General features: G+C 35.1%; 4 protein-coding genes, 1 non-coding gene and 2 pseudogenes across 8 annotated transcripts; 3 read left to right on the top strand and 4 right to left on the bottom strand.

Moving 5' to 3' along the window:
* The first annotated feature begins 284 nt into the window (after positions 1-284).
* On the top strand, positions 285-21,989 carry LOC120146742. Of its 2 annotated transcripts, none has more exons than XM_039160234.1 (2): positions 285-1,964; positions 21,976-21,989. In XM_039160234.1, the coding sequence occupies exon 1, from the start codon at positions 448-450 to the stop codon at positions 1,951-1,953; it is 1,506 nt and encodes a 501-aa protein (XP_039016165.1). In that variant the 5' UTR covers positions 285-447; the 3' UTR covers positions 1,954-1,964; positions 21,976-21,989. The 2 variants fall into 2 exon arrangements, with proteins under 2 accessions (XP_039016165.1, XP_039016166.1); XM_039160235.1 differs by lacking the exon at positions 21,976-21,989 and adding an exon at positions 20,644-20,659 and having other exon boundaries at positions 285-1,958.
* LOC120146741 lies at positions 3,638-6,076 on the bottom strand (annotated as a pseudogene).
* Positions 7,484-7,777, bottom strand: LOC120146745 (dolichyl-diphosphooligosaccharide--protein glycosyltransferase subunit 4C-like). Its single transcript, XM_039160241.1, has one exon. The coding sequence runs from the start codon at positions 7,753-7,755 to the stop codon at positions 7,633-7,635; it is 123 nt and encodes a 40-aa protein (XP_039016172.1). The 5' UTR covers positions 7,756-7,777; the 3' UTR covers positions 7,484-7,632.
* TRNAH-GUG lies at positions 8,399-8,470 on the bottom strand. The gene has a single exon. It is a non-coding gene; the product is annotated as a tRNA-His (tRNA).
* Positions 9,669-11,253, top strand: LOC120146743. 3 transcript variants are annotated; one of them, XM_039160237.1, is made up of 6 exons: positions 9,669-10,003; positions 10,160-10,191; positions 10,231-10,310; positions 10,406-10,588; positions 10,706-10,885; positions 11,022-11,253. In XM_039160237.1, the coding sequence occupies exons 3-6, from the start codon at positions 10,296-10,298 to the stop codon at positions 11,106-11,108; spliced, it is 465 nt and encodes a 154-aa protein (XP_039016168.1). In that variant the 5' UTR covers positions 9,669-10,003; positions 10,160-10,191; positions 10,231-10,295; the 3' UTR covers positions 11,109-11,253. The 3 variants fall into 3 exon arrangements, with proteins under 3 accessions (XP_039016168.1, XP_039016167.1, XP_039016169.1); XM_039160236.1 differs by having other exon boundaries at positions 9,672-10,003; positions 10,160-10,310; XM_039160238.1 differs by having other exon boundaries at positions 9,695-10,003; positions 10,160-10,310; positions 10,709-10,885.
* On the bottom strand, positions 15,178-16,845 carry LOC120146744 (actin-depolymerizing factor 2-like). Its single transcript, XM_039160240.1, has 3 exons — positions 16,713-16,845; positions 15,698-15,963; positions 15,178-15,607 (listed from the first exon to the last, which is right to left on the bottom strand). Exons 1-3 carry the CDS (start codon positions 16,713-16,715, stop codon positions 15,457-15,459), a joined length of 420 nt encoding a protein of 139 aa, XP_039016171.1. The 5' UTR covers positions 16,716-16,845; the 3' UTR covers positions 15,178-15,456.
* LOC120146746 lies at positions 18,697-23,215 on the top strand (annotated as a pseudogene).
* The last annotated feature ends 1,319 nt before the right edge of the window (positions 23,216-24,534 follow it).

The raw sequence follows: 24,534 nt of genomic DNA, 5'->3' as shown, positions 1-24,534 counted from the left end.
ATTAAGATTTGGGTTTTCGTTTTTTGATTCAGTCTTCGGAGGATTTCGAGAGATTTTGGGGTTAGGGTTAGACATTATTGTCTTTCTTTAGCAGCTTTGGTTTGATCTCTCTCTCTCCCTCTTTCTCTCTTTCGGTAGAGTTTGAAGACATTTTCCTTTCTTTTTCCTTTTTAGGTAATCTTTTCGTTGATCTATTAGGAAAGGGAAATGTGTAGTCTTTTTTTTTTTAATTTTCTAATGTTCTTTCTGTGGTATCTTTACAAATTTCGTTAATTCTTCGGCATTGTTGTTTAGTTTTCTGATTGATAAATTCTGGGTTTTGAAGAAGGTGTTCATACGATTTGTGATTTTGTTGATTTCTTTAAATTTTTTTTCTTAGTGTGGAAATGGAAAAATTCAATCCTCCGTCACCAATAATCCCAACCTCCTACTATAAGATAATCTGAAATGGGAGATTATCATATCCTGGCAGCCTTGTCAATGGAGAATCATCACCCTTCAACTCTCTTATCTATGGATTCAAGTGCTTCTTCCCATGAAGAATTGGATTTAGAAATGAGCAGACAAATTGTTCTTTCTCGTCCACCTGATATCAATTTGCCTCTCTCTGCTGAGCCTAGCCCTCCTCAGCTGCCATGGAACTCTGACCACTGTGATATTTTAGATGTTGGGCTCAGTTCACAAGCTTATGACACTGAGTGCTACCTAACGGTTCCCAAAACTGGACGCAAATGTTCCAAAAGGGTAGATAGTATATGGGGTGCTTGGTTTTTCTTTAGTTTTTACTTCAAGCCTGCCGTGATGGACAAATCCAAGGCCAAGATTACTCGTGATGCCAATGGTGTTGTTTCCGGTTTCGGTAAATCCGATCTCAATTTGGATGTTTTCATGGTTCAACACGATATGGAGAACATGTATATGTGGGTTTTCAAGGAGAGACCCGAGAATGCATTGGGTAAAATGCAGCTTAGAAGTTACATGAATGGACATTCTCGTCAAGGGGAGCGTCCTTTTCCCTTCAGTGTCGATAAGGGTTTCGTCCGTTCACACCGGATGCAGCGGAAGCATTACAGAGGACTGTCGAACCCTCAATGTGTCCACGGGCTTGAGGTTGTTCCGTCACCGAATCTTATGGCTATCGACGAGGAAGAACGGAAAAGATGGATGGAGCTTACGGGAAGGGACTTGAATTTCACAATTCCACCTGAAGCTAGTGATTTCAGTGCATGGAGAAACCTTCCGATTACCGATTTCGAGCTTGAACGAGCTGTGATAAAAAGTGTTTCAAATTCTCACTCCAAGAAGCTGTTAAATGGTTCCGGGCTCAATCTGTCCACTCAGCCATCTAGTCACAGCAATGGTGATGGGATCAACGGGATGGACTTATCACTTATGAGCAACAAAAGGAGGAAAGACTTTTTTCCACACGGAAACGAAGATGATAGCTATTTGGCTGTCATTCCAGATACGGAAGTTCACCCCAATGAACCACACTGGCTAAATCAATTCAGCGGTGTAATGAAGAATGTTTATGGTCCGGTTACAGCTGCAAAGACCATTTATGAAGATGAATCAAGTTATCTGATCATTATAAGCATGCCTTTTGTTGATCTTCAAAGGGTCAAGGTTTCATGGAGGAATACTCTCACTCATGGCATCATTAAGGTATCATGTGTGAGCACATCTCGGGCGCCATTCATCGAGAGACATGACAGAACTTTCAAGCTCACAGATACAGCATCCGAGCATTGCCCTCCCGGGGAATTTGTAAGAGAAATACCACTGTCGACTCGAATCCCCGAAGATGCCAACATCGAAGCATATCATGATGGTCCAGGTTCTGTTCTGGAGATTATGGTTCCGAAACTACCTGTCGTGCCAGAAGAACATGAAGTACGGGTCTGCCTGCGACCGAAGCTTGTAGGGAGTGATCTTATGTTGACATCAAAGTAGAGACCGTATTTGTTTTACTGACTTTTTTTTTGGTGTTATTAAAATTTTGGTGGCTAATTTCTGTGATATTGTATTTTGCCCCTATGCTTATGGTTAGCATTTGATTGTAACTGTAATTGATTTTCAGAAATATATTTGATGTTATTCTTCTTTATATCAAAGAAATTGAGTGATGTCTTATGGTAAAGAAAAATATATTCTTTTTCAAAGAATTTGAGTTTTTTTTAATATTTTAAGTGATTACAAGGATGATATCTGCTAAAAAAAAATTAACCATTAAAATCTAGAGCATATGGTAATATTACGTTTTTAAGGGAGAATAATATTTTTTTAACCGCTAAAATCACTTGATGATTTAAGTTTAAACAATTATGTTAGTAAATTATGTACATATTATCATAGATTAAAAATATTGAGTAAATTACATCGTTCCTTACTATACTTTACTCTCTCTCCTATTTTGTTCAGTGTACTTTCAATTTTTCTAATTTGCTCACTGACTTTAATGATTGAATCATTTTGCTCACTCCCATGTTATCTCTCTAACGTTGTCACCACCGTCGACCACCACATATGGTGGTCGTTCGGTCTCAAATTTCATGGGTTGCTTCACCTCGACACCGTGAGTCCAAATCCTATCTCTATTTTGTCGGAACTTGCTCCGAAGTCCACGATTTTGAGATTGATAGCGAGGAAGCTGAAACATTTCAATCCAGATTCACAGGGTTTGAGATATTTTTCATTGAAATAACCACCATATTCGAACTCAGGAGGTTGAGATGAACCAACCCATGAAATTTGGGATCGAACAACCACCATTAACGACAGTGGACGATGGCCGGAATGAAAATGGCGTGGTGGCCGACAACATTTCTTGTGTCATGTCATAACACCGTTAAATAGTTAACGACAGAGTGAGCAAAATAATTTAATCAGTAAAGTTCAGTAAACAAACTAAAAAAAATGAAAATACAGTGAGCAAAATGGGGGAGAAAGAAAAGTATGGTGAGGAACGATGTAATTTACCTAAAAATATTTTAAACAAAGATCTATTAATTGGTTGAATGATCAAGAATACTTATATTATCTCATCTTAATTTGAATATTAATATTTATTTTTAAAACATAATTTTTTATTTGATAAAAAATATTTTAAATAAATATTCTTTTGTAATTTTTCTATACTATTTATAAGAAGAAGAAGAAAAATACCTTTTTTGATACCTTTTTCTATACTATTTTAAAACATACTTCTATGCTATCTTATATTTCTTCTGATCTTGTCCTACGTGAGTGGATTATAAGGTTCAATTATGTTTCGTGAGAGTGTATTCGTGTTGCAGATGAAATGACTAAGTTAACTTGATCTCTCCCATTTGGTTTTAACGTTTTTCATGATCCGTATAATCGGCGAGGCGCTCATTGGTGATTCTACGCAACAGTTGTTAGTTGTATGCCTCTAGTTGAGGCTTAGTCTGTTCTGTTTTGTTTCATTCTCATTAAAATAAAGCAAAAGCAAAAATCGAAAGGGCAAACTGATTGCAAAAAAATTAGAGAATTTCACTTCATATAACAAGACATAACAATGGAAGACCCGGAAGCAACACCAGAATTCGCGTTCCAATAACCTAAAATCATTTAAATGTTGGCTACGAACAAAATGCTCGAGCATCTAAAGTAGAAAAAACAAAATTATGGAATGAGAGAAACTGCTTAGTCGACTTCTTCAATCTTGGGGCCAGCACCGGTTCCAGCGGCTGGGACATCCTCATCCATGCCTGCACCAGCGCCTTGGTACATCTTTGCAATTATAGGGTTGCACATGCTCTCCAATTCCTTCATCTTCTCTTCAAATTCATCTGCTTCTGTAAGCTGGTTGCTGTCTAGCCATTGGATTGCCTGCTCAATTGCATCTTCAATCTTCTTCTTATCTTCAGCACCAAGTTTACCACCAATTTTCTCATCCTTCACTGTGTTCCTCGTGCTGTAGGCGTAGTTCTCCAATTTGTTCTTTGCCTCAACTTTCTTCTTGTGCTCTTCATCTTCAGACTTGTACTTCTCTGCTTCCTGAACCATTTTCTCGATTTCCTCCTTGGAAAGCCTTCCCTTGTCATTTGTAATGGTGATTTTGCTCTTCTGCCCGGTGGTTTTGTCCTCTGCAGACACATTCAATATACCATTTGCATCGATATCAAAGCACACAGTGATCTGTGGGACACCTCTTGGAGCTGGTGGGATGCCCGAGGGCTCAAATTTACCGAGCAAGTTGTTATCTCTGGTCCTTGTTCTCTCACCTCCGTACACCTGGATCAACACACCGGGCTGGTTGTCGGAGTATGTAGAGAAGACTTGCTCCTTCTTGGTGGGAATGGTGGTGTTCCTCGGAATCAAAACAGTCATCACTTCACCAGCAGTTTCCAAACCGAGAGAAAGAGGGGTGACATCCAAGAGAAAGATATCCTGCACCTTCTCGTTACCCTTACCACTCAAGATAGCTGCTTGGACTGCGGCACCATAAGAAACAGCCTCGTCGGGGTTGATGCTCTTGCAGAGCTCCTTTCCATTGAAGAAATCTTGCAAAAGTTGCTGAACCTTGGGAATTCTAGTAGAACCACCAACAAGCACAACATCATGGACGCTGCTCTTGTCCATCTTGGCATCCCTCAAACACTTCTCAACTGGTTCCATACATTTTCTGAAGAGATCCATGTTAAGTTCCTCGAATCTAGCACGGGTGATGGTTGAGTAGAAGTCGATACCCTCATACAAGGAATCAATCTAAATGGTGGTTTGGGCAGTTGATGAGAGAGTTCTCTTTGCCCTCTCACAAGCGGTCCTCAACCTCCTAAGAGCTCTGGGGTTTCCACTGATGTCCTCCTTGTTTTTTCTCTTGAACTCCTGCACGAAATGGTTCACCATTCCTATTATCGAAATCTTCACCTCGGAGTTGAGTGTCTCCAGCAGTGGCCTTAACCTCAAAGATTCCCTCTTCAATAGTAAGAAGAGATACATAAAAAGTACCTCCACCAAGATCAAAGATCAAGACATTCTTTTCACCAACACTGGTAGCCTTCTTGTCAAGACTGTAAGCAATTGCAGCAGCCGTGGGCTCGTTAATAATGCGCATGACATTAAGACCAGCAATGACCCCAGCATCCTTAGTTGCCTGACGCTGAGAATCATTAAAGTATGCAGGGATAGTAACCACGGCATTCTTAATAGTAGAGCCAAGGTAAGCCTCGGCAATCTCACGCATCTTAATGAGGACCATAGATGAGATCTCCTCAGCTGCAAGTTGCTTTTCCTCACCTTTGTAGGAAACAACGATCACGGGCTTATCACCAGGGCCTGGAATGACCTTGAATGGCCACAATTTCATATCACTCTGAACAGCGGAATCGCTAAATCTACGACCAATCAACCTCTTTGCATCTTGAAATAACATAAATATTAGTTCACCCAAACCAAATTTCAAAGATGAAAAAATAAATAAAATATAACAACCTCAACACATTATGATATAAATCATGAATATCCAATAATAATTTCACATATCGGAATTAGTTACAAAAGTTCAAGCGCCATCAACATACGAGAACTAAACTTCAATGGAGTCAGATTCAGATCTGAACGAGAATCTAAGGTCCAGCAACAACGATTCATCATTAAATCTCTCGCAATCTTAGTAAAGTTCAGATCTAACTTCTTACTTTATAAAAATTGATCTTATCATAGATCTAAGATAAACTAAAGAGATCCAAACACCATCGAAATACGAGATCTAATAAAACACGTCTTAACTGAAAGATAAAAAAAGGAAAACAGAGCTAAAGCTTACCAAAGATGGTGTTCAAGGGGTTCATGGCGACCTGATTCTTTGCCGCGTCACCGATCAAACTCTCACCGTCGGTAAAGCCAACATAAGACGGCGTCGTTCTGTTACCTTGATCGTTGGCTACTATCTCAACACGATCATGTTGCCAAACGCCAACGCAAGAGTAAGTGGTTCCGAGATTGATTCCAATCGCTGGACCTTCACCTTTACCGGAAATTATTACTATTCTCTTCTATTTGTTGTGTAAACGGAAATTAAAAGAAGCTATGGGGGGAAACGAATAAAAGAGGAAAAGAAGAACTATGGTTTCAGCTTTCAAGTTAAGTAGCGCGGGAAAAGTAGTTGATTTATATAGAGATTTTCTAAGTTCGTTTTTAGAATGTTCTAATGACCGGAGTCTATGAACCGCCCGATCTTTGGAAATTACCTGATGGTTTCAGAGTTTTTAAACCTCCATTAAAATATTGCCACGTCGGCAAAAGGGTATTTGATATTGGTGGGATTTATTAACGGTATGTGTCATGTAAAATAACTCAGAAAATTCCCAACTCACCTATTAAAATTAGACAAGTATTTAAGAATAGGAAGTACAATCAAAAATATAATTGACGAAATATTTTTTCTTTGAATTTAATCGACATTAAGTGTGTTTTTAGCTCACACATTTACTGATCGGATCCTTTTTGTGCAATACAAACAAAGATTCATTCGATAATTTTGGTGTTTATCTCGTCAAATTCTTATTAAAGTGATGATGTTATAAAATTCGTTCCATATATTTATTAATGCACTGAAGAAAAATGGGGTATTGGAACAAAATGATCTCTACTGGAGATCAACTTTATGTAAATCAGTAATTTCTGCTGCAAATTTGGATAAAAGTGCACTAATAGAACATTGGTACAATCATTTCACAGGCTCAAATCCAATGCCGAATGTTAAATTTGCTCTTAACTTCAATCATTAGCTACTTCTTTTCAAACCGAATGTCCCCTTTGGAGCCTAATTTATGGTTCCTGCCTTCTCATTGCAGTTGCTACAGCAAGTTCACGAACAAAATTGGCTCTTTACTGAAATGGTTATCATGTCCATAGCAGAGCTTAAGTAGTGTTGCAAATGATCTCGAGTCGAGAAAAACACCAAATGCAGATGCCCCACAGGATTGATGCCTAAACAAAACAACATCAAGAAGGTTAGGAAGCCTGATCTTCACCGTACAATGAGAGTCACCACTAAGATATACGCCAAAGAAACTGTAAAAGAATACACGCAAAGAATACAACTCCTGACAACACTTGTCCACCACTTGCTATCTATCCATAAGGCAGGCGAGACCTAGATCCTCATATACAAAAAGCAATACCTCATCTCAAGTACTATCATCATAATCCGAAAACTAGATAAAGAGAAAAATAAAGTGAATAAGCGAACCATGCCTCCCGAGATCTATGCGTAGACCTCTAAAGGAGGATTCTGTTCTTCATGAACCATCAGTTCCCTTAAGGCTATGCTCGAAACAGCACAAACCCTGATCAACCGAACTTAATTACAATGCTAACCGTGCTTTGACATTAGCTCCATTCTAACACAGTGCTGCCTCAAGGTGCACCCTATGTTAAAAGCAGTTCCCAGGTAATGCACTCGAGATTTCATGCATGCAAAGCAAAAATGAAAAATGGATGTAAATCCAAGTCAAAGCAACACATTAGCAATGCAATAACATTTATAGCAATGTCTTGTTGAAAGAATTTAAAAACATTGATCTGTCTTCATTTCTGAAACAACTCAGTCTGGAAAAAACAATCTAAATATCCATCGCAGACACTTAAGAGAGTGCAAAACCCTCAGTTGCTTTCGAATTTTGGGTCAGCCATCACGAAATGATACGCAATAACAAGCACGAAAATGAAGATTCCAAGGAAATTAGCAAAGAAGCCGAGATCTTGATCGTCAATCATCTGAAACATTACAAGCAACAACAAAAGCACAAATCAGAAAGTTCGACTCTTTCCTCTATCCTTATTCCTTAACCTGATGCTTATTTCATCTAACCACAAACCGTATAGGCAAATCAGCAAAGCCAATTAAACAAGGACTTATTCGCAGAAAAAGCGTCCTAAATTAATCACAATAATCGATTTAATGGGAAACACAGAAAACACTATGAAACTAAAATCTCTTAAGAAGAAGATTGAAATTAAAAACTGACAAGAAAATGCAATTAAAAAACGTCTCCGTTATGAAATAAACCGAAATTTGACGATCTTAATCGCCTCAAATCGTTCATTAAGAATCGGAAATTAAAAAAATAAAGATATAGAAAATTGGAGAAATGGGAATTATGTTATAACATTTGAGAAAAATAACGAAATATTAGTAGTTAAAAAATAATACATATTAATGATAAATTTTAATTCTCTTACCTTGATAGCTTTTGAGCAATGGGAATGCTATCCCAAGAAATCCGAACCGATTTTTTATCAGAGCTCGGGAATTAGTAGCAGCCTTGGTCGAGAGTCTGCTTTTAAACAATGTCGTTTTGAAACATGCTTATTTGTAGAATAACTAAAACTAAATTTGGAGAAATAAGGGAAACGTAAGAAAGAAAAATGTGGCTGCTGGGATTCGAGCCCAGGTCTCCACGGCCACAACGTGGAATTCTTACCACTAAACTACAGCCACAGGTTGTTAACTTATTCAAAACAACTTATATAATATTTTATGTAGGTCTCGGAATAGCTTTTCATCTAAATATTTTGAAAATTATGTGGCTGCTTCGTTTTTTTCTTCTTGTTTTTGTGAATTTTCTTTATCTTGCTTACTCAAGGTGTCAGTTTTATTAAGTTTATCTATTTTATTTTTGTCTTCTCCATGTACCTTCAATTAGTGAAATTGATCATGATCTCTGCTTGGAGCAGTGAATTCAGAAATTTTTTAGGGACTAAAGTTATAATTTTATTATAACTCATAATAAATAGTTAATTGCATTAAGTGTCCTCACAGTATGACTCTCATTTTAAATTGATCTCTAAACTTTTAAATGTTCCAATTTCATCTGTAAACTATGACTATCATTCTAAACTTTTCCTCAAACTTTTGAACGTTTTCAATTCCATCTCCAAACTATGACCTGCATTCTAAATTGGTCCTATAACTTTTTGAACATTCCAATTCCATGCCCAAATTCATCCAAATATGTAATTAGTTTCAACCATAGTTTAACTTAAATTTAGTTTTTTGAAAATATAATAATCTAACAATTTTATTAACAATGGATGTGATTAGTATATACGCATTATTTGAGATGAAATTGAAATGTTTAAAAAGTTTGGGAACCAATTTAGAATGTAGGTCATAGTTTAGGGATGAAACTGAAAACAATAATTCATACTTTAGTGATCATTGATATAATTCACCCTAAGTTTTATTCGACATGATTATTTTTCTAATATATAATGTATCATTTTTCTTTTATATATAGCATCATCCTCACATTTGATAATAAATAATGAGATATATATATATATATTTTGATATTTGAGGTTTAAATTGTTAAATTTTATATTTAATTTTTGTCTAATGATATACTTAAATTTGATTTGTTAATTTATATTGATGTTTAAGTTTAATTTTTTAATTGAAATTAATATTTAAATTTAATTTTTTTAATCCAAATTGATATGGCTTTTTTTAAATTTAAATTACTCATAAATTTAATTTTAATCTAAAATGATATTTACAATAAATAATTTATTCAAACATAAAATAAAAGAAAAAAGAACTCAAGTTAAGTCCTGGTTCTTTTCGTGCATCTGCAGTTTACTGTAAGAAAAAGAAAAAGAAAGCATAAAAACTTCAATGGTTGAGATTTTAAGCAGCAGTAGATTCGTGTTAAACGACAAAGCATCCTACTCTTCCTTTTCCTCCTTCTCAATGTCTCCCCAACAACACAAAATGTATCCGACAAATTAGGTTTTGTCCCAATTTAAACAAAATTTTTTCCATTTACTTGGAACTCAGTAAAGAACAAGGGCTATCCTACTCTTCAGATCTCTTCTTCTTCTTCTTCTTCCCTTTTATTCAAAATAAATTGTTACAGCCATGTCTGCAGGGGTTTGTGGGAAAAGGGTCGGATTTGAAGAAATATTCGGATCCTCCCCCAAGAGATTCAGATGTTCCAACTTCGAATCTCCGAATTCATCGTCGGATCCTGAGGTTCATTTCATTTTTCTTTTCTTTTTTATATATAATCTTTCCTTATTTGCTTTTAATTTTAATATTGATACATGTTTCCTGAGGTTCATCTCCGAAATTAGATTTTGTTTAAAACCTTAATCACTTCTTAATCTTGTTTTATGATTCTGTGTTTAGTTAAGAACATCCGTTGTCTTAAACCACAACAATAAGAAGGAAGATTTTAAGGAGAGTTTGAATGCATTTTCTTCGGATCTCGAAGAACCAAGTAAACAACATAGTTTTGATTCTGTGAGAACTGAAAATTGTACTCATGAGACTGCTACATGTAAGTTGTTTGATTAATTTATTCTTGCTCAGTTGCTCTTGGTTTGGTTTATCATTTGGAATTTATGGTGAAATCCCTGCTTTTGTATATATCAGGTAGCCAAACCTCAGACCGCGATGTCGAGTATAACGGAGACACCGTCGATGGTCCCGAGTGGACGGATTTGTTTGTGCAAGATGGCGAGTGCGACGAATATGGACGACGCTAAGGCCCGTGCTGCCAGAATTCTTGAAGCATTTGAGGGAAGTGTTGTTGCCAAGAAAAGGGCTGTTGCAGAGGTAATCTAGAAAAATGTTTAATTTGTCATCAAGCTTTCTTCCAAGAACCAACTTGTTTGTTGCCTCGCTCCCGTCATCTATATCTGATCCCTTTTTCTGCTATAAATGATCACGAAGCAGATTGAGCATGCTTCTTTGAAGGAACATTTGCAGAGCTTGTTAGATAACAATCAAATTCTGAGGAGAGCTGTCGCCATTCAGCATGAACGCAATGTCGAACAAGAAGGGAAGGAAAGGGAAGCACAACACTTGAAGCTAATGCTCGACCAGTACGTCGAACAAGCTCGAACTTTAGAGGTATTCATCTTTGCAACCCCTGCATCTATTAACAGTTTCCATCCATGCATCAATGTGGAATTCATTGCAACTGCTTAAGATTTTAGCTGGTAAGATTGATAATAAAGCTTAGTATAACCTTGTTTCCGGGATGCAGATGAACAACTACACATTAAGGCTTCATCTTCGGAGAGCACAACAAAGTAGCTCGATTAATGGACAGTTTCCTCCAGACATTTACTAAAAGCTTCCGTCGTGTTAGCCTCACTTAATAGCTATGATTATGGTATTTTATGGTTTATGTAATGAAGATTTATAAAGTATTGTACTAATGTGTTGTTTGTATAATTCAAGCCGAAGTATCAGTTTCTACGCAATATTGCTAGTTTGAATCAATCGCTAGTTCTTTGTTTTCCTTTTTAGACAAGTGCATAGTTCCTTTTAAACAAATTCATTTTACAAAGAAGGACCAATGTGAAATGATTTATTAATTGGCTTACCATGCAAAATTGCAACAACTTATGCCTTGTTAGACTATCGAGTAAGTGTTTGTTAATATTTTGATAATGAATGTTAATAATTTATATATGTCAAGCTTAAACTTAAAATCTCTGATAACAATTATCTTTTAACCACTAAGGTCACTTAATTTTTGCTTCAAAAGTTGAAACTTAGATGTTGGCTTTTGTTAAAATTTAAGCTTAATATAACATTAAGTGCCTAAACTATTTTTCTGCAATTCAAGTGTCTAACGTTTCTAATGTTATATTTTTAGGTGTTTGGACCGTTATCACTATTAAATTATGTTGTTAAATGACACGTATCGCCTTTATGAGTTCCCGAAGGCAAACTTAGTTTTCTCTGCCTTTGAATCATTTTGTTTTTTGTTTCGACTTAGGTAAGTCTGGTATCCAACAAAAGAAAAGGGATGCACTTAATCATCTCTCCTGAGTCTCTGAGTCTTAAGCGATCTAGATCAGGTGAGTCTGCAATCTAACGTTTAGAAACTATCTTATCCATCGTCCCTAAAAGTTTTGTACACCTTCTCTTCTACCCTTTATTTTTTTCATAAGTTAGGTTATCTTTGCACTGACAAGGAGTGGTGCCTTCCCTTCGTTGGAGATTAATTTATGTGATGCCACTTCTCATCTAAACACTGATCAACTGAAGAATCATTTCAGTGAACTTTGCTCCCATTTTTTTACTGCAATTTACCAAATCTCTTTGATCTAAGCAAATGAAACCATTAATAGATTTTCTTTTCTGCTTTCTTGTTGGAATTATTATGGGGTCTGAATATCCTGGCATAAATTTATTTTCATCAACAATAGGTGGTTCATTCAACTGTTTGATTTATGTCTGTATGTTGCAGGCAGAGTTCTTTTACCTCCAATGGAATTTTGGCGCAATCAAATTCCAGTTTATGATCAGGTTTGGAATTCCATTTTGGCCTATATGTTGCTTTTCTTAACTTTGGTTCGCCACCAGCAGTTTGGGAATTTACTCTTTCCTTCTCTCGACCTCGAATATTTAGGATCGTAGAATCACTGGCATTATGGAAGGGGTGGATGACACTCAACTATCAGGTTTGTCGGAATATTTAATGCACGATAAGTTTTCCTTGGTTTCTCGAAGGAAATAAATGCATTCGAGTTGCTTTTCTATTTACTCAAAGTCATGGAAATGGCAGAATCGATCGACATAGTTCCGTTTTTATCTTTCTTTAACATCTGGCTGAGGAAACAGTGTTTCATCCAAGAATATTTTCTTCTCGTTAACTAACAAGATTTTGCAAATTGAATGTATATGTATGCTGCTAATCGTCTTGTCCCTACTTTTTATTATTAGGGAGTCGATCGAACCTGAAAAGGTGAAACCCTTGTCACGAGGCATAGACTTCAAACAGTTTGCTTGATATGCGCCTTACGTGCTTTGTTTCTTCCATATGACTATGAGATCCCATTGACTAGTTCATGTAAATATCCATATCCAACTCTCCATACAAAATGCATTATTTACATCCATCTACCATAAGTTCCAATCTTTGCTTGCTACTAGTGCTAGTAAGACTTCCACGGTTATAAGCATAGCCACTAGACTAAATGTTTTATCATTTTGATACAAGTCTTGAGCTACTAAAGGAGCTTTGTGCCTCGGCTAATCCACATATGTATGCCACTTTATCTTGTAAGCCCATTTACAAGAAATAAGCTTCACTTTATCTCTCTCCATTCCCACTTCTTAAACGCTTCTTTAAATTCCTATGTTATTTTGAATCTACAATCTACATTTTCTAGTATGTCGAAGTTGATATTTTAGGGTAAATTACATGTTTATTACCCAATTATTACTTTTGTTTTGTTTTGACTTTTTTTCTTCAAAATTATACTTAACGATATGTTTTAATTTCATTAATCTTGCACGCTTTATCTTGTAAAGCCATTAATCTTGCACGCCTGATCCTCCTCTCCTATTAGGAGTTCCCAAAATTGGATACATGTCCAACATAGAGTCAAACATACAATTCATCAATCATACATTAGTAAAGTATTATATCAATTTACAAACGGACATTAAAATCCTAATCTTTAAGACGTTAGCCTTTGATGATCCAAAGCCCTAAAAATCATAGGAAAAAAAACATCATTAAATTTAGAATCATTTCTATTACAACTTCAAATCTCTAAATACACAAACCTTCAAAGGAGTTTATCTAACTAAAACATAAATATTCAAAAGTTAATAAAATTAATACAAAAAAAGGATCATGAGTTTACTAAATATGAGCTTGGATTAAAATCTATTGGCTAGATTGTAAAGAATTTAATTGTGGAAGTATGGATGTTTAAAGGATATTCATCCATGGTGGAATTCTAGCTTGAAGATGATGAATACATTCTCTCTCCCTTAATGCTTGCCGTGAGCTTACCACGAAATGTTGGTGAAAATTGCCATATTTTCTAATTTAGAAAATGGCCAAAATTCCACTTTTGTGACACATAGGCAATGACTCACCATTCAAAGAAATTTTGGTGCATTAAATTCGTAGTCCTTAATCTTACATGTACATGAACGAATCACACAACTTTACTTACACTTTAAATCAATGATTTTCACATTCTTTGCATTTTAATCCTTAATCACAAAATTTCAAAATTATTTATAATTGATTCAAAATTATTCTGAATTTAATCTTAATATTTTAAAAACTTATTTCGAATACAGAAATTATTTTAAGGAGACATTTGGTCGTGGATACCTCCACCCTTGTGGGTTCTGTGAGGAACATCCAATCGGCTTATCAATGATAAGTACGAGATTATGAGAATTCGTTCCAAAACCTTTACCAAAAGCTCGACTTTCTAACTCAACATCCATATTGTCATAAGCTTTCAAGCCTGAACAAGCGTGCCTACAACCTTCCCCTCGCTCTCCCCTAAGGACGATCGTAGAAGTTTATATCAGAGGTAGAAACTTAAGTTGTATTAAAAAATTTAGAGTGTGTGAAGTTATAAAATTTTAGGGGATATAAAATTAGACAATTAATAAAAAAATAAAAAATCTAAAATATAAGGAAATTTAAAAATTTTAGAGGATGCCACTGCACCCCGAGAACCCCTCGGTCCATCCTGCTCTACCCACCCTTCCTGTCACCAAGGCAATCTGTTTTAAATTTTGTATATATATGTATATCAGTTGCTGCTTTAAATTGTGTATGATAAAGTGATGATTGATCTGTTTTGGAACACAAACCAGATTGGGCTTTGCCAATTGTGGGTGGCACCAGATAAGAGAGGAACACAAAGCATTCTCGTAGGCCATCGAGGAGGCTGCTCAGAAGGGTGTCTGGCTTGTTGTATTGGCTGAGTTTTTTTAGAGATGAATAATATCATAATCGAATTTTAATTATTAAGTTAAATGAATAAAATCACATTCCTCAGACTTTATTTATAAATAAAAAATAAAACTAAATTCCTCAAATTTAAAGCAAAAAAAAAGGCAAGTTCCAAAATGTAGTCATTTCAAATGTAGTCAGATTTTATCTATAAAAAGCAAAAATTAGTGACCTAAACAATTACGTATCTTAATACCAAATTTACTACATAATCAATGTTAAATTCAAGAATTCAGAGTTCTAACGGGGCATCAACGAGCAAGTGATGAATGTACCTACATGATGATCGAATAAAATGCAGGAATTGTGCGAAAGAAGAGTTATTGATTCCCTAACATGTATGTAATGTCAAAAATCCAACGACTTGGACAACATGAAAGCACAACCTGGAACGCTCCAAAACAAATATGGCAAGGAAGGGCCAATATTTAAAGTACTTATAAATGAAATGAAGTGCTGCATATCCCCTATCAAACAGTTGCATATTAGCTTGAAGAGAATACATTACACAAAGACACCCAACTTTTAGGTTCTATAGAAACAAAACACATACCCAGAAGCACATGTTTATCTTGGAAAACTTGGAAATCGGCAATACTAATTATCCAAGTTCACCAGTCCACAACTTATAAACATTTCAATCAAGTAAAAGATAGCAGGAGGAAACCTCCGTTGCACAGCCTGAAAGATCGATATTTCAGTTAGCGCGGCTTTTGATGATATCAAGACCCATCTCAGTTGGATCTGTTGCTTGCAGTTCCACCTGAATTCCATCCAATTCTCTCTTGAATCTGTCTTTGGAGCTTGCGTATATCATCTTGTTCCTCACCCTTGATGTATCAGGAGACCTTCACAAGACAGCATGATAAGTGTGGACGGCAACAGAAGAATAAACCCGTCAGTAAAGGTAATTCAGGTGATCAAGAAACTTGAATTACCATGCAATGAAAAATATCCTGCTCTTTGGGACACCCTCTGGGGTTAGAAATTCAAAATCATACACGGCATATCGACATTCATCAGCTGGAAGACTGTTAGTAAAATCTTCATAGTTCTCAGTTGGCTCGCCAAGCTTCTCCACAATAACTTGTTTCTGCTTCTCCTCAATTTTGTAAACAATAAAGCGGTAGGTTCTTTTAGCCTTGAGCTCCAAAAACTTCAATTTGCAGTCATCGTGCACAGCCATTCCTGATGCGGCGTTGGCCTAAACTTACACAATATCACATGAAGAAAACATCAAATATATGAGGTAAGCCAATGTTTCATTATATAAATAGAATGCATCAGCAACATCTACTTTTATCCTGATAGAAAAAAAATCAAAATCAATTTAGGCCCCCTAAATAGTTTGATGGCTTCTCCCCTGGATATAGCAGCATTAATTCTTACACTACCTCAAGAACACGCAAAAATAAAATAAACAGGGGCTTGGCAATGAAGCGTGAATGTTAAAAAGCCAATGGCCAAGAAAAAGCAGTTGAAAACCCAAATTAAAGGTTTAAGACAGATTGAATCAACATATCAATACATCAAACAAGAAAAAAACAGTTGAAAATCACCTAACCAAAGAATGAATATCAAAACGTACTATATTAAAAAATCAAATCCAGCAGAATCAAGCTGCAAATCACACTAGAATCAAGATCGGCTACAGTTTATCAAATTCCATAGATATAAAATCGGGCCATAAAAATCCACACCATCAAAGCACAAACTACAGATTTGAAACCCTAGGATTTAGAAACCCGAAAAACAAAAACTAATCAGTCAATGGATGCAAATTTACCTCCACACATTTCAAGTGAGAAAGCTTGAAAAGGAGATCATCAATCAACCGATAAGAACACACAACGAGTGAAGATCCGCAAGGATTATAATAAACTACAAACTCAAAGATTTAAATTCAATTAAAAGATGAATTAAAAATAAAGAAATGGGAAGCTTAAACATTACCATCTTACGAGAATAAGGATCGAGATCGACGGAGAAGGAAATGGATGAGAAAATATAGAGAAAGAAAATTCCTCCGATGACGAGATGTGGTTAAAGGTCCTTTTATTTCGGTGAACCTGCTGCAGCGGAGAGTTAATATTCTGCTTTTATTGTACGCTAAGTTATCGTGCTAGACATTCTATCCTCTAATAATATCCTGCCACGTCATGATCCACTAAAGATTTACAAATTCAATACATTTTATCGGAAATATTAAAAGATATTGGTATTTTAAGTAAAAATAATAATATTTTAGATATTTTTTTATCGATTTTATTATTTAAATAATAATAAAATCGATAATATTTTTTTAATTATATATTAAAAGTGTCGCACTAAAAATTTCTTCATTTAATTTACTGTCTGAATTTTGTAATTTTTCGCCGCTTCTTCTTCATTTTTCTTTCACAATTTAATAAAAAATAATAATATCTTCAAGTTGATGATTGGACTGTACATTCAATTGAGTTGAGTCTAATTAGAAAAAGTTAACTATTTAAGATATGAGTAAAAGAAAAAATTCAAATTTATAAAATGAGTACATTTTTTAACGTTGAGTCGAATTAAAAATTCAAATTTTTAAATCAAATCGAGTTTTGTTTCATGAGGATGCTTCGTGGTTCAACTTCAAGTGCTACCTTTGATGATTAAAAAAGAAAAAAGTGCTACCCGCTTCGACTCCTAATGATAACATGAGATTGGTTGGGCCGAAGATAAAACTGAGACAGACGAGTCATAAGAGAAGACATTGAAGAAGCATGATAAGATACTTCCATGTCCATTATGCAATAGCAACGAAACCAAGTTTTGTTACTACAACAGTTACAAGTCAATGACTTCCAATCGAAAACTGACATTGACACCACACCAATTATCAACTAAAGTGCTTCTCAAACAATGAATAAGATAATACAGATCCCATAGTCCTAAAGTTTTAGTGATTTTCAATAGAGGAGAAACACTTCGGAATAGAAAAATAAAATAAACTAAATAATGAATTTATAATAATAACGGTTGGTTCGGTGTAGTTAGTATATTTTTTTATTTGATTAAGTACCGAGATGTTATATTTATAAGGTAAATGTTAGGATTCAAATCCACACAAGATGAAATAATATGAACATCTTTAGTCACTCGATCAAATGGTTTTACTAATAAAAAAAATTGTTAGTCATGATTCAACCTATCAAATGGTTTTATCAATAAAAAAAATGTTATATTTTTCAAAGGCTCTTAATTTTGGGATTGTGGGATCGAGTCTCACGGGGGTAATTCATAATTTAGAGGTCTCCACGGAAGTTGCTCTCAACCTGATGTTGGGGGCAACCTACTATCCTACCTCCCCTTACCCCATTACATATGAGAATAAAAGTCAGCTAATTTTATTAATGACTATGAAAGATTTTTGAACAAATAATACATTATAATCGCCTTAAATTATTTAGAAAACAAACTTAATTAAGATTAAGGATTAAGTTTTCTTAAATTATTTTTTGATTAATTATAGGATGATTATAATATAATATATATTTTAAAGGTTATCTATCATTTGACAGTAAAAGTTCAAACACTCTTACAGTCTGTGGTGTTTAAACACATGACTTTTAAAACTCAGAACTTCTAAAAATAACAATCTTCCTTTTGACATGTGTAGATTGATTCATACACATTTTTGAGTTATTTTAAATTAATATCAAACTGATAAAATGTATAAATTTTAAAACTATTAGATTGTATTAGATCATATTATTATCTTTATTAATTTTTTCAAAATTAATAACTTGATTAACGTGGAAATGAAATGTTATGATTTAATTGAGAAAATATTTTATTTAAAGTTTAGAATAAAATTAAAGAATTAATTTAATCGATGACGGACAAAATTTAGGTCAGACTAAACCCTGCTCCTTTACAACGGAAACCCTCGCAAAATATTACTTTCCCTTTCTTCCTCTCGGTTCTTTTACCTGTCTACAGATGTATTCTGCTCCACATTTTGTCTCTTTGAAATTTGCCGAAATGTTTTCCTAAGGTGAACTTCATTTTATCTCTCACTCGCAATGTAATTTTTACAAGTCTGTTTGGCTGCATTAGATAGTCCGATAATGATTTTTTTGTTGTTGTCAGATTATAAGCTCTTTTGGTTCGCCAAAGGTTGATTTTAAAGTATTTGCTTCCTCATCGAAAGTTAGCGAGTCATCCAATTATATACCAGCAGCTACTATTCTTCTACCCGATGGAGTATGGAAGCAGGTCAGGCACTCCATTTTTACATTATTAGTTCTATATGATTTTTAGTTTTTATCTAATTTTGCTAATTTATTATTATTTTCTTCCCGGGGTGATTGCATAGATTCCTGGGGGAGTTACGGCTGCCAAGGGATTTAAAGCTGCGGGCTTATATGGCGGACTACGAGCCAAAGGAGAAAAACCTGATCTTGCGCTTGTCACTTGCGACGTTGATTCCAATGTCGCAGGTGGAATTTGTTGTTTCTTATTCTATGCTTGGAAACATAGTTGAATTTTTCTTTATGAATTATTTGAGTAAGTTTATTTTGAAAATACGGTTTAAATTTAAGCTGTGTTCTGTAACTCATTTTGAATCTATTTCCAGGAGCATTTACTACAAATGTGGTTGCAGCATCACCGGTGGTGTACTGCAAAAGTGTATTGAATAGCATGAAAACAGTATGTTAAAGTGACTATCTTATTTGTCTTTGAATAGTAGGGACAATCTTCTTGTAGATTTAGTCTTGAATTGAAGAAACAATCAGATTTTCAATTACCTTTGTAGGAGTTATTTAGTCTCATAGATGTTCTTTATGGTATTATATGCTCTGCCCATTTATATGCCTAATGAGTAAATAATGCGTCTTACCAGGCACGCGCTGTGTTAATAAACGCTGGTCAGGCCAATGCAGCAACGGTATGTAGTAGCTCTATTTACTTTACTCCGTGTTTGGTCAGGGGGAAAGAGGTAAAAAGGAAGAGGATGGAAGTTGAAACTACCCCCCACCCTTTCATTTGGTGGAAGGGGATTGGAAGAGGGGAGTAAAATGAGTTGATTTGCACCTTTCCTTTTGGAAGGAAAACACTCGTTCAACTTAAAATAAATTTTTATTTGCAAGTTTGCCTCTAACCTCTTTATTTCCTTGTAATTTTTCAGCCTTCATACCAAAACACAATATGATACCATTATTCGTTCTCCTCATTTTCCCCTTTTCCTTCCATCCATTTTCTTTCCTTTCTACCAAATATAGTGTTGGTCTTTATCTTTTCCCAAGTGGTTTCCAGTGAGTGTAGCACATTTTAAATGTGCTTCATTTCTTATTACAGTCTAAGCATGGGAAAAGAATCCGTGTTTGACTCTTTCTTACCGTTGGAGCATTCTAACATGCCAGATTGAATCAGTTTGACATTGCTAGTTGACTTTCTGATGGTTTTCAGGGTGATGCTGGTTATCAGGATGTGACAGAATGTGCAAATGCCCTTGCTACAGTATGAAACCATTAGAACATACAGTTGTTCTGTGTTGATCTTTGTACAGGCTGCATACTTTACACCACCTTTTTTATGCAATTTTGCAGATCCTGCAAATAAAGCCTGAGGAAGTGTTGATTGAATCCACAGGTGTGATTGGTCAGAGAATAAAGAAGGTGCAGACCCATTTTTTTTTTCCATGAACATGTCCATCCTATTTATATGCTTGCCTGTTATAGTGACCTGATAATGCCATTGAAGGAACTAGGGTGATATTCTTTTGACCAGACTGATATTACAATCCATGGGTTATAATGTCGTATGCAGGATGCACTTTTGAGTTCACTTCCACAGCTAGTTAATTCGCTATCACCTTCTGTTCAGGGGTACTACATGTGCTTATTCTTTATTTATTTATTTTTTGGTGATTTCCATACTTATGTAAAGGACAAGAGACATGGGTATGACGAAGTTAGATATGATGCTATTTTTCCTTTGTTGGTAAATTACAAATAGCACAAGGCCTAAGACTTAGTTGACCAGGAAGTAAATTGCATATCTGCAAATAATTCCAAAATCTGTCTCTTGTGTGGTATTACAAAGTTTGCATAAACATTCAGTCTCATTATGGTTGTTCAGGGCAGATTCTGCTGCAGTGGCAATTACCACAACTGACCTTGTTAGCAAGAGTGTGGCTATTGAATACGAGGTAAGTAACAGTTTCAAAGGGATAACAATTTAATATTCCTTTTTTGCTACAGTTGTATACTTTTTCTCTCTAAACCAATATCTTTTCCAATTTAGATGGTAGCATTGTCTCAGCACTATAGCACTTGAAGGTTTCTTATGAATAAAGTCTTTCTTTAATTGTATCTCATTGCCATGTATAACTAATCATTGTCTAAGGTTGGAGGGACAAGTATAAGAATTGGGGGAATGGCAAAAGGTTCTGGGATGATCCACCCTAACATGGCAACCATGCTCGGTGTACGTCTTTCAAGTGTTTCTAGCTTTCCTAAGGATATTACTCCAATTCTATTCTCAAGGCTGATAAGTCTTTCAGGTAATAACAACCGATGCCCTTGTTGAAAGTGATGTCTGGAGAAAGATGGTTCAGGTTGCTGTAAGCCGCAGTTTCAACCAAATCACTGTATGTAATTTCATTGCTTTAAATCCTCCTTGCAACTTATTTCAACTAGGTGACATCTTAGTTTAATGAACTCCTTTTCTTCCATGGCTTGGCTTAATCTGTTTACCAGTTTTTAAGCAAAGTGCTTTATTCTTTTTTTTCTGTAGGTTGATGGAGACACAAGTACCAATGATTCCGTCATTGCTTTTGCCAGTGGGTTAGCTGGATCAAATTGGATCACTTCTATGAGCACTTATGATGCTGCATTACTTCAAGCAGGTCTTGATGCTGTAAGTTATCTGCGTTCGAGCTTTTCCTTCATCCTATCCAGTTTAAATTAGGTTTGTTATATGTTGAATAAACAAATGAGTAATTTTTTATACACTTTGTGTAAACTAAAGTTTCTATACTACCTATTTGAACCCTAAATTCTAAAACCCAAACCTTAAATTCTAAACCTAAACCTTACATTCTAAAACCTTAAACCCTAAACCCTAATTAAGACACGTGGCATTAAAATACACAAGCTTGTGTAAACTAAAATTATAATTTTCCTAAACAAATAGTATTCCTTTTGCAAATCTCCCAAATTATCCATACCACAAACTACTCGAGTTTTGGTGACAATTTTATGGGATGATGTCACTTGGGTTAGTCATTTGATCTTAGCCAGTGTTTGGAATGAATTGCTTGAGGTTCTAATTTAACGCATCTCTTCTCAGGTAATGCAAGGTCTTGCTAAATCAATAGCTTCGGACGGAGAAGGAGCAACATGTTTAATTGAGGTCTGCATTCTTCAGTTCTTTAATTCCCTCTCTTTTTGGACCTATAGAAGGATCTTTCTTACTGAATGAACCCTGATGCTAAGCCACTTTAGCTAATAACTTGTTTTAATGTCATAAAGTAGTGCATTTAAATTTAGGCAGAAAAATCTCTTGGGTGGCCTATTTGTTTTTCCTTCTTCTTATGGGGTTCTTGAATAGTTTTAGCCAAAGCTAACCTAGAGATACAGGTCACAGTAAGTGGTGCCAAAGGAGAGGCTGAAGCAGGAAAGATTGCTCGCTCTGTGGCTGCTTCGTCACTTGTCAAAGTATGAAATTTGAATGTAAATCCAACAATTAATCATAGCATTGCCTAATATAAATTTATGTCAGGCCGCTGTATACGGGAGAGATCCGAACTGGGGACGTATAGCTGCTGCTGCTGGTTATGCAGGGATTTCTTTTGACCTAAACAACCTTCAGATACTGCTTGGAGATATTATGCTCATGGATTGTGGGCAACCACTTCAATTTGACCGGTAAAGTTTGCTCTTGCTTGCTGTCAACCCCTTCTGCTTTTGAGTTTATTTGTTAAATCATGTATATATCATGCACTTAGCTAGTGCTTTGTTGTGTCCAATTGGTGATCAAGGGGAGACTACAAGTTATTTAGAGGGATTAGGAAGTGACCTTGTAAACACATTCAAAGCTTTATCGTACCTAATCTAGTTACCCCATGTAATTTCAGGCTTGCGGCTAGTAACTATCTCTTGAAGGCTGGCGAGACGCATGGAACGGTGGAAATTAAAATTGCTGTTGGTAAGTTCCTCCAAATTTGATCCATAACTTGCCCTTAATCCTATCCATTTCTTCTGCGTAGGATTTTAATGTCTCTGATTGAACTGCAACAGGAGATGGACCGGGATATGGTAAAGCATGGGGGTGTGACTTGAGTTATGACTATGTCAAGATAAATGCAGAATATACGACATAAAAGACAAAATTCGAGACTGCTCAGACGCATTTGATCGTTCAGTATGTATAATAATACTTGCATAATTTCAACTGCAATAAAAATCTGCATATCCTCAGTCTGTTTCTCCTCATACAATTTTACACCATGTCTACGAGCATGGCAGCATGATGGAGCAATCAACTAGGGATCGACCTTCAATTTATTCAAGTTCTAATCAAGCATAGATTTGTTGCAAAAAAAAAATCCAGTACCAATAATGAACATCGGTCTGCAGAAATATATGTTTCAGGTCTGCGCATTAAAGGGGTACTGATGGTATATTTACAAATCAGAGTCTTTTTATGACTAACAAAACTTTCAAGTCAACACAATTATCAAAAACCATTGTATAATGTATTCAAGTAAATTGTTCCAATGACCATGATAGAGAAAGCTGAAAAGGATTGATAAAAGCAAAGGGCTTTTCTTCTCCATATGTAAAGGTTTATACCTAAAAAAGTTGTTTACACTCTAAAATAGGAATTACAAATTTAACAAATTAAAGAAAAACCTCATAAGATAAATAAAATTGCAATAAATAAATTTTCACTCGAATAACACTTGAGCAATGTTAACAATTAAGATCAAAAGTATTTTACAAATGAATATACAACAATTTAACTCACAAAGGCTATTTGAAGTTGATGTTTGCTTTCAATGTTGTTTCTTGTTGTTCTTGAGATGCTTTGAGCTTGTTTTTATACTCTCTGTGATTTCTAACCGTTAGGAGCCGTTGAAGATTCAACAGAGTCATTACCTACAAAGAAAAATTGCATTTATGGTACAAGTGATGATCATTTTTCAAACATTTTGTTGTTGTCAGAGAAGGGGTTGATCCATTTATAGAATTGATTAATCCTTTTTCTTAAGGGATCGATCATTTTAGGTATTCCTAGAAAGGGATCGATACTTTTTAAAATTAGATTGGTCCATTGTCTACTAGAATCTAAGGTATCAATCTTTTAGATAAAGATATCGATCTTTTGACCAAAGAGATCAATCCTTTTGCTAAGGAAGCAATCATTTGGGCCAACATAAGAAACTTAACTTTTAAGCACAAAAATGATTGAGTAATTGTTTGAAAATGTTCGACTAAGTCGAGAAACATTTAAAACATTTTTAAAATTAATTATAACTTTTGAATTATTTTTGAGAAATTTTAATAAATCCAATTAAATTTAAAATCAAATTTTCAATCATTTGTTATATCAAAATATAAGTTCAACAATCTCTCCATTTTTTATATAACAAAACTCTTTGAAAAATTGTTTTTGGAAGACACTTCTTTAAAAAATACTAAAAAAATTACTTAGTACGTCTAGCTTTGTATGTTGGCCTTGTTAAGATTTAGTAAAATTACTGGTAGTAAAATGGGTAACTTTATGATTCAGATAACTT

Source organism: Hibiscus syriacus, unplaced genomic scaffold (genome assembly GCF_006381635.1).
Source record: "Hibiscus syriacus cultivar Baekdansim isolate YM2019G1 unplaced genomic scaffold, ASM638163v2 tig00110931_pilon, whole genome shotgun sequence".
Classification (NCBI taxonomy): Eukaryota; Viridiplantae; Streptophyta; class Magnoliopsida; order Malvales; family Malvaceae; genus Hibiscus; species Hibiscus syriacus.
The sequence above is the reverse complement of the archived record's forward strand: the minus strand, read 5'-3'. Positions and strand labels throughout refer to the sequence as shown.

Bases quoted from the DNA above. Each gene is read 5' to 3' on its own strand.
- LOC120146742 (XM_039160234.1), top strand. From the start codon at position 448: ATGGGAGATTATCATATCCTGGCAGCCTTGTCAATGGAGAATCATCAC.
- LOC120146745 (XM_039160241.1), bottom strand. From the start codon at position 7,755: ATGTTTCAGATGATTGACGATCAAGATCTCGGCTTCTTTGCTAATTTC.
- LOC120146743 (XM_039160237.1), top strand. The intron at 10,589-10,705 runs GTAATCTAGAAA...ATGATCACGAAG, and splicing joins AGAAAAGGGCTGTTGCAGAG to CAGATTGAGCATGCTTCTTT. The intron at 10,886-11,021 runs GTATTCATCTTT...TCCGGGATGCAG, and splicing joins AACAAGCTCGAACTTTAGAG to ATGAACAACTACACATTAAG.
- LOC120146744 (XM_039160240.1), bottom strand. The intron at 15,608-15,697 runs GTAATTCAAGTT...TGTCTTGTGAAG, and splicing joins AGGATATTTTTCATTGCATG to GTCTCCTGATACATCAAGGG.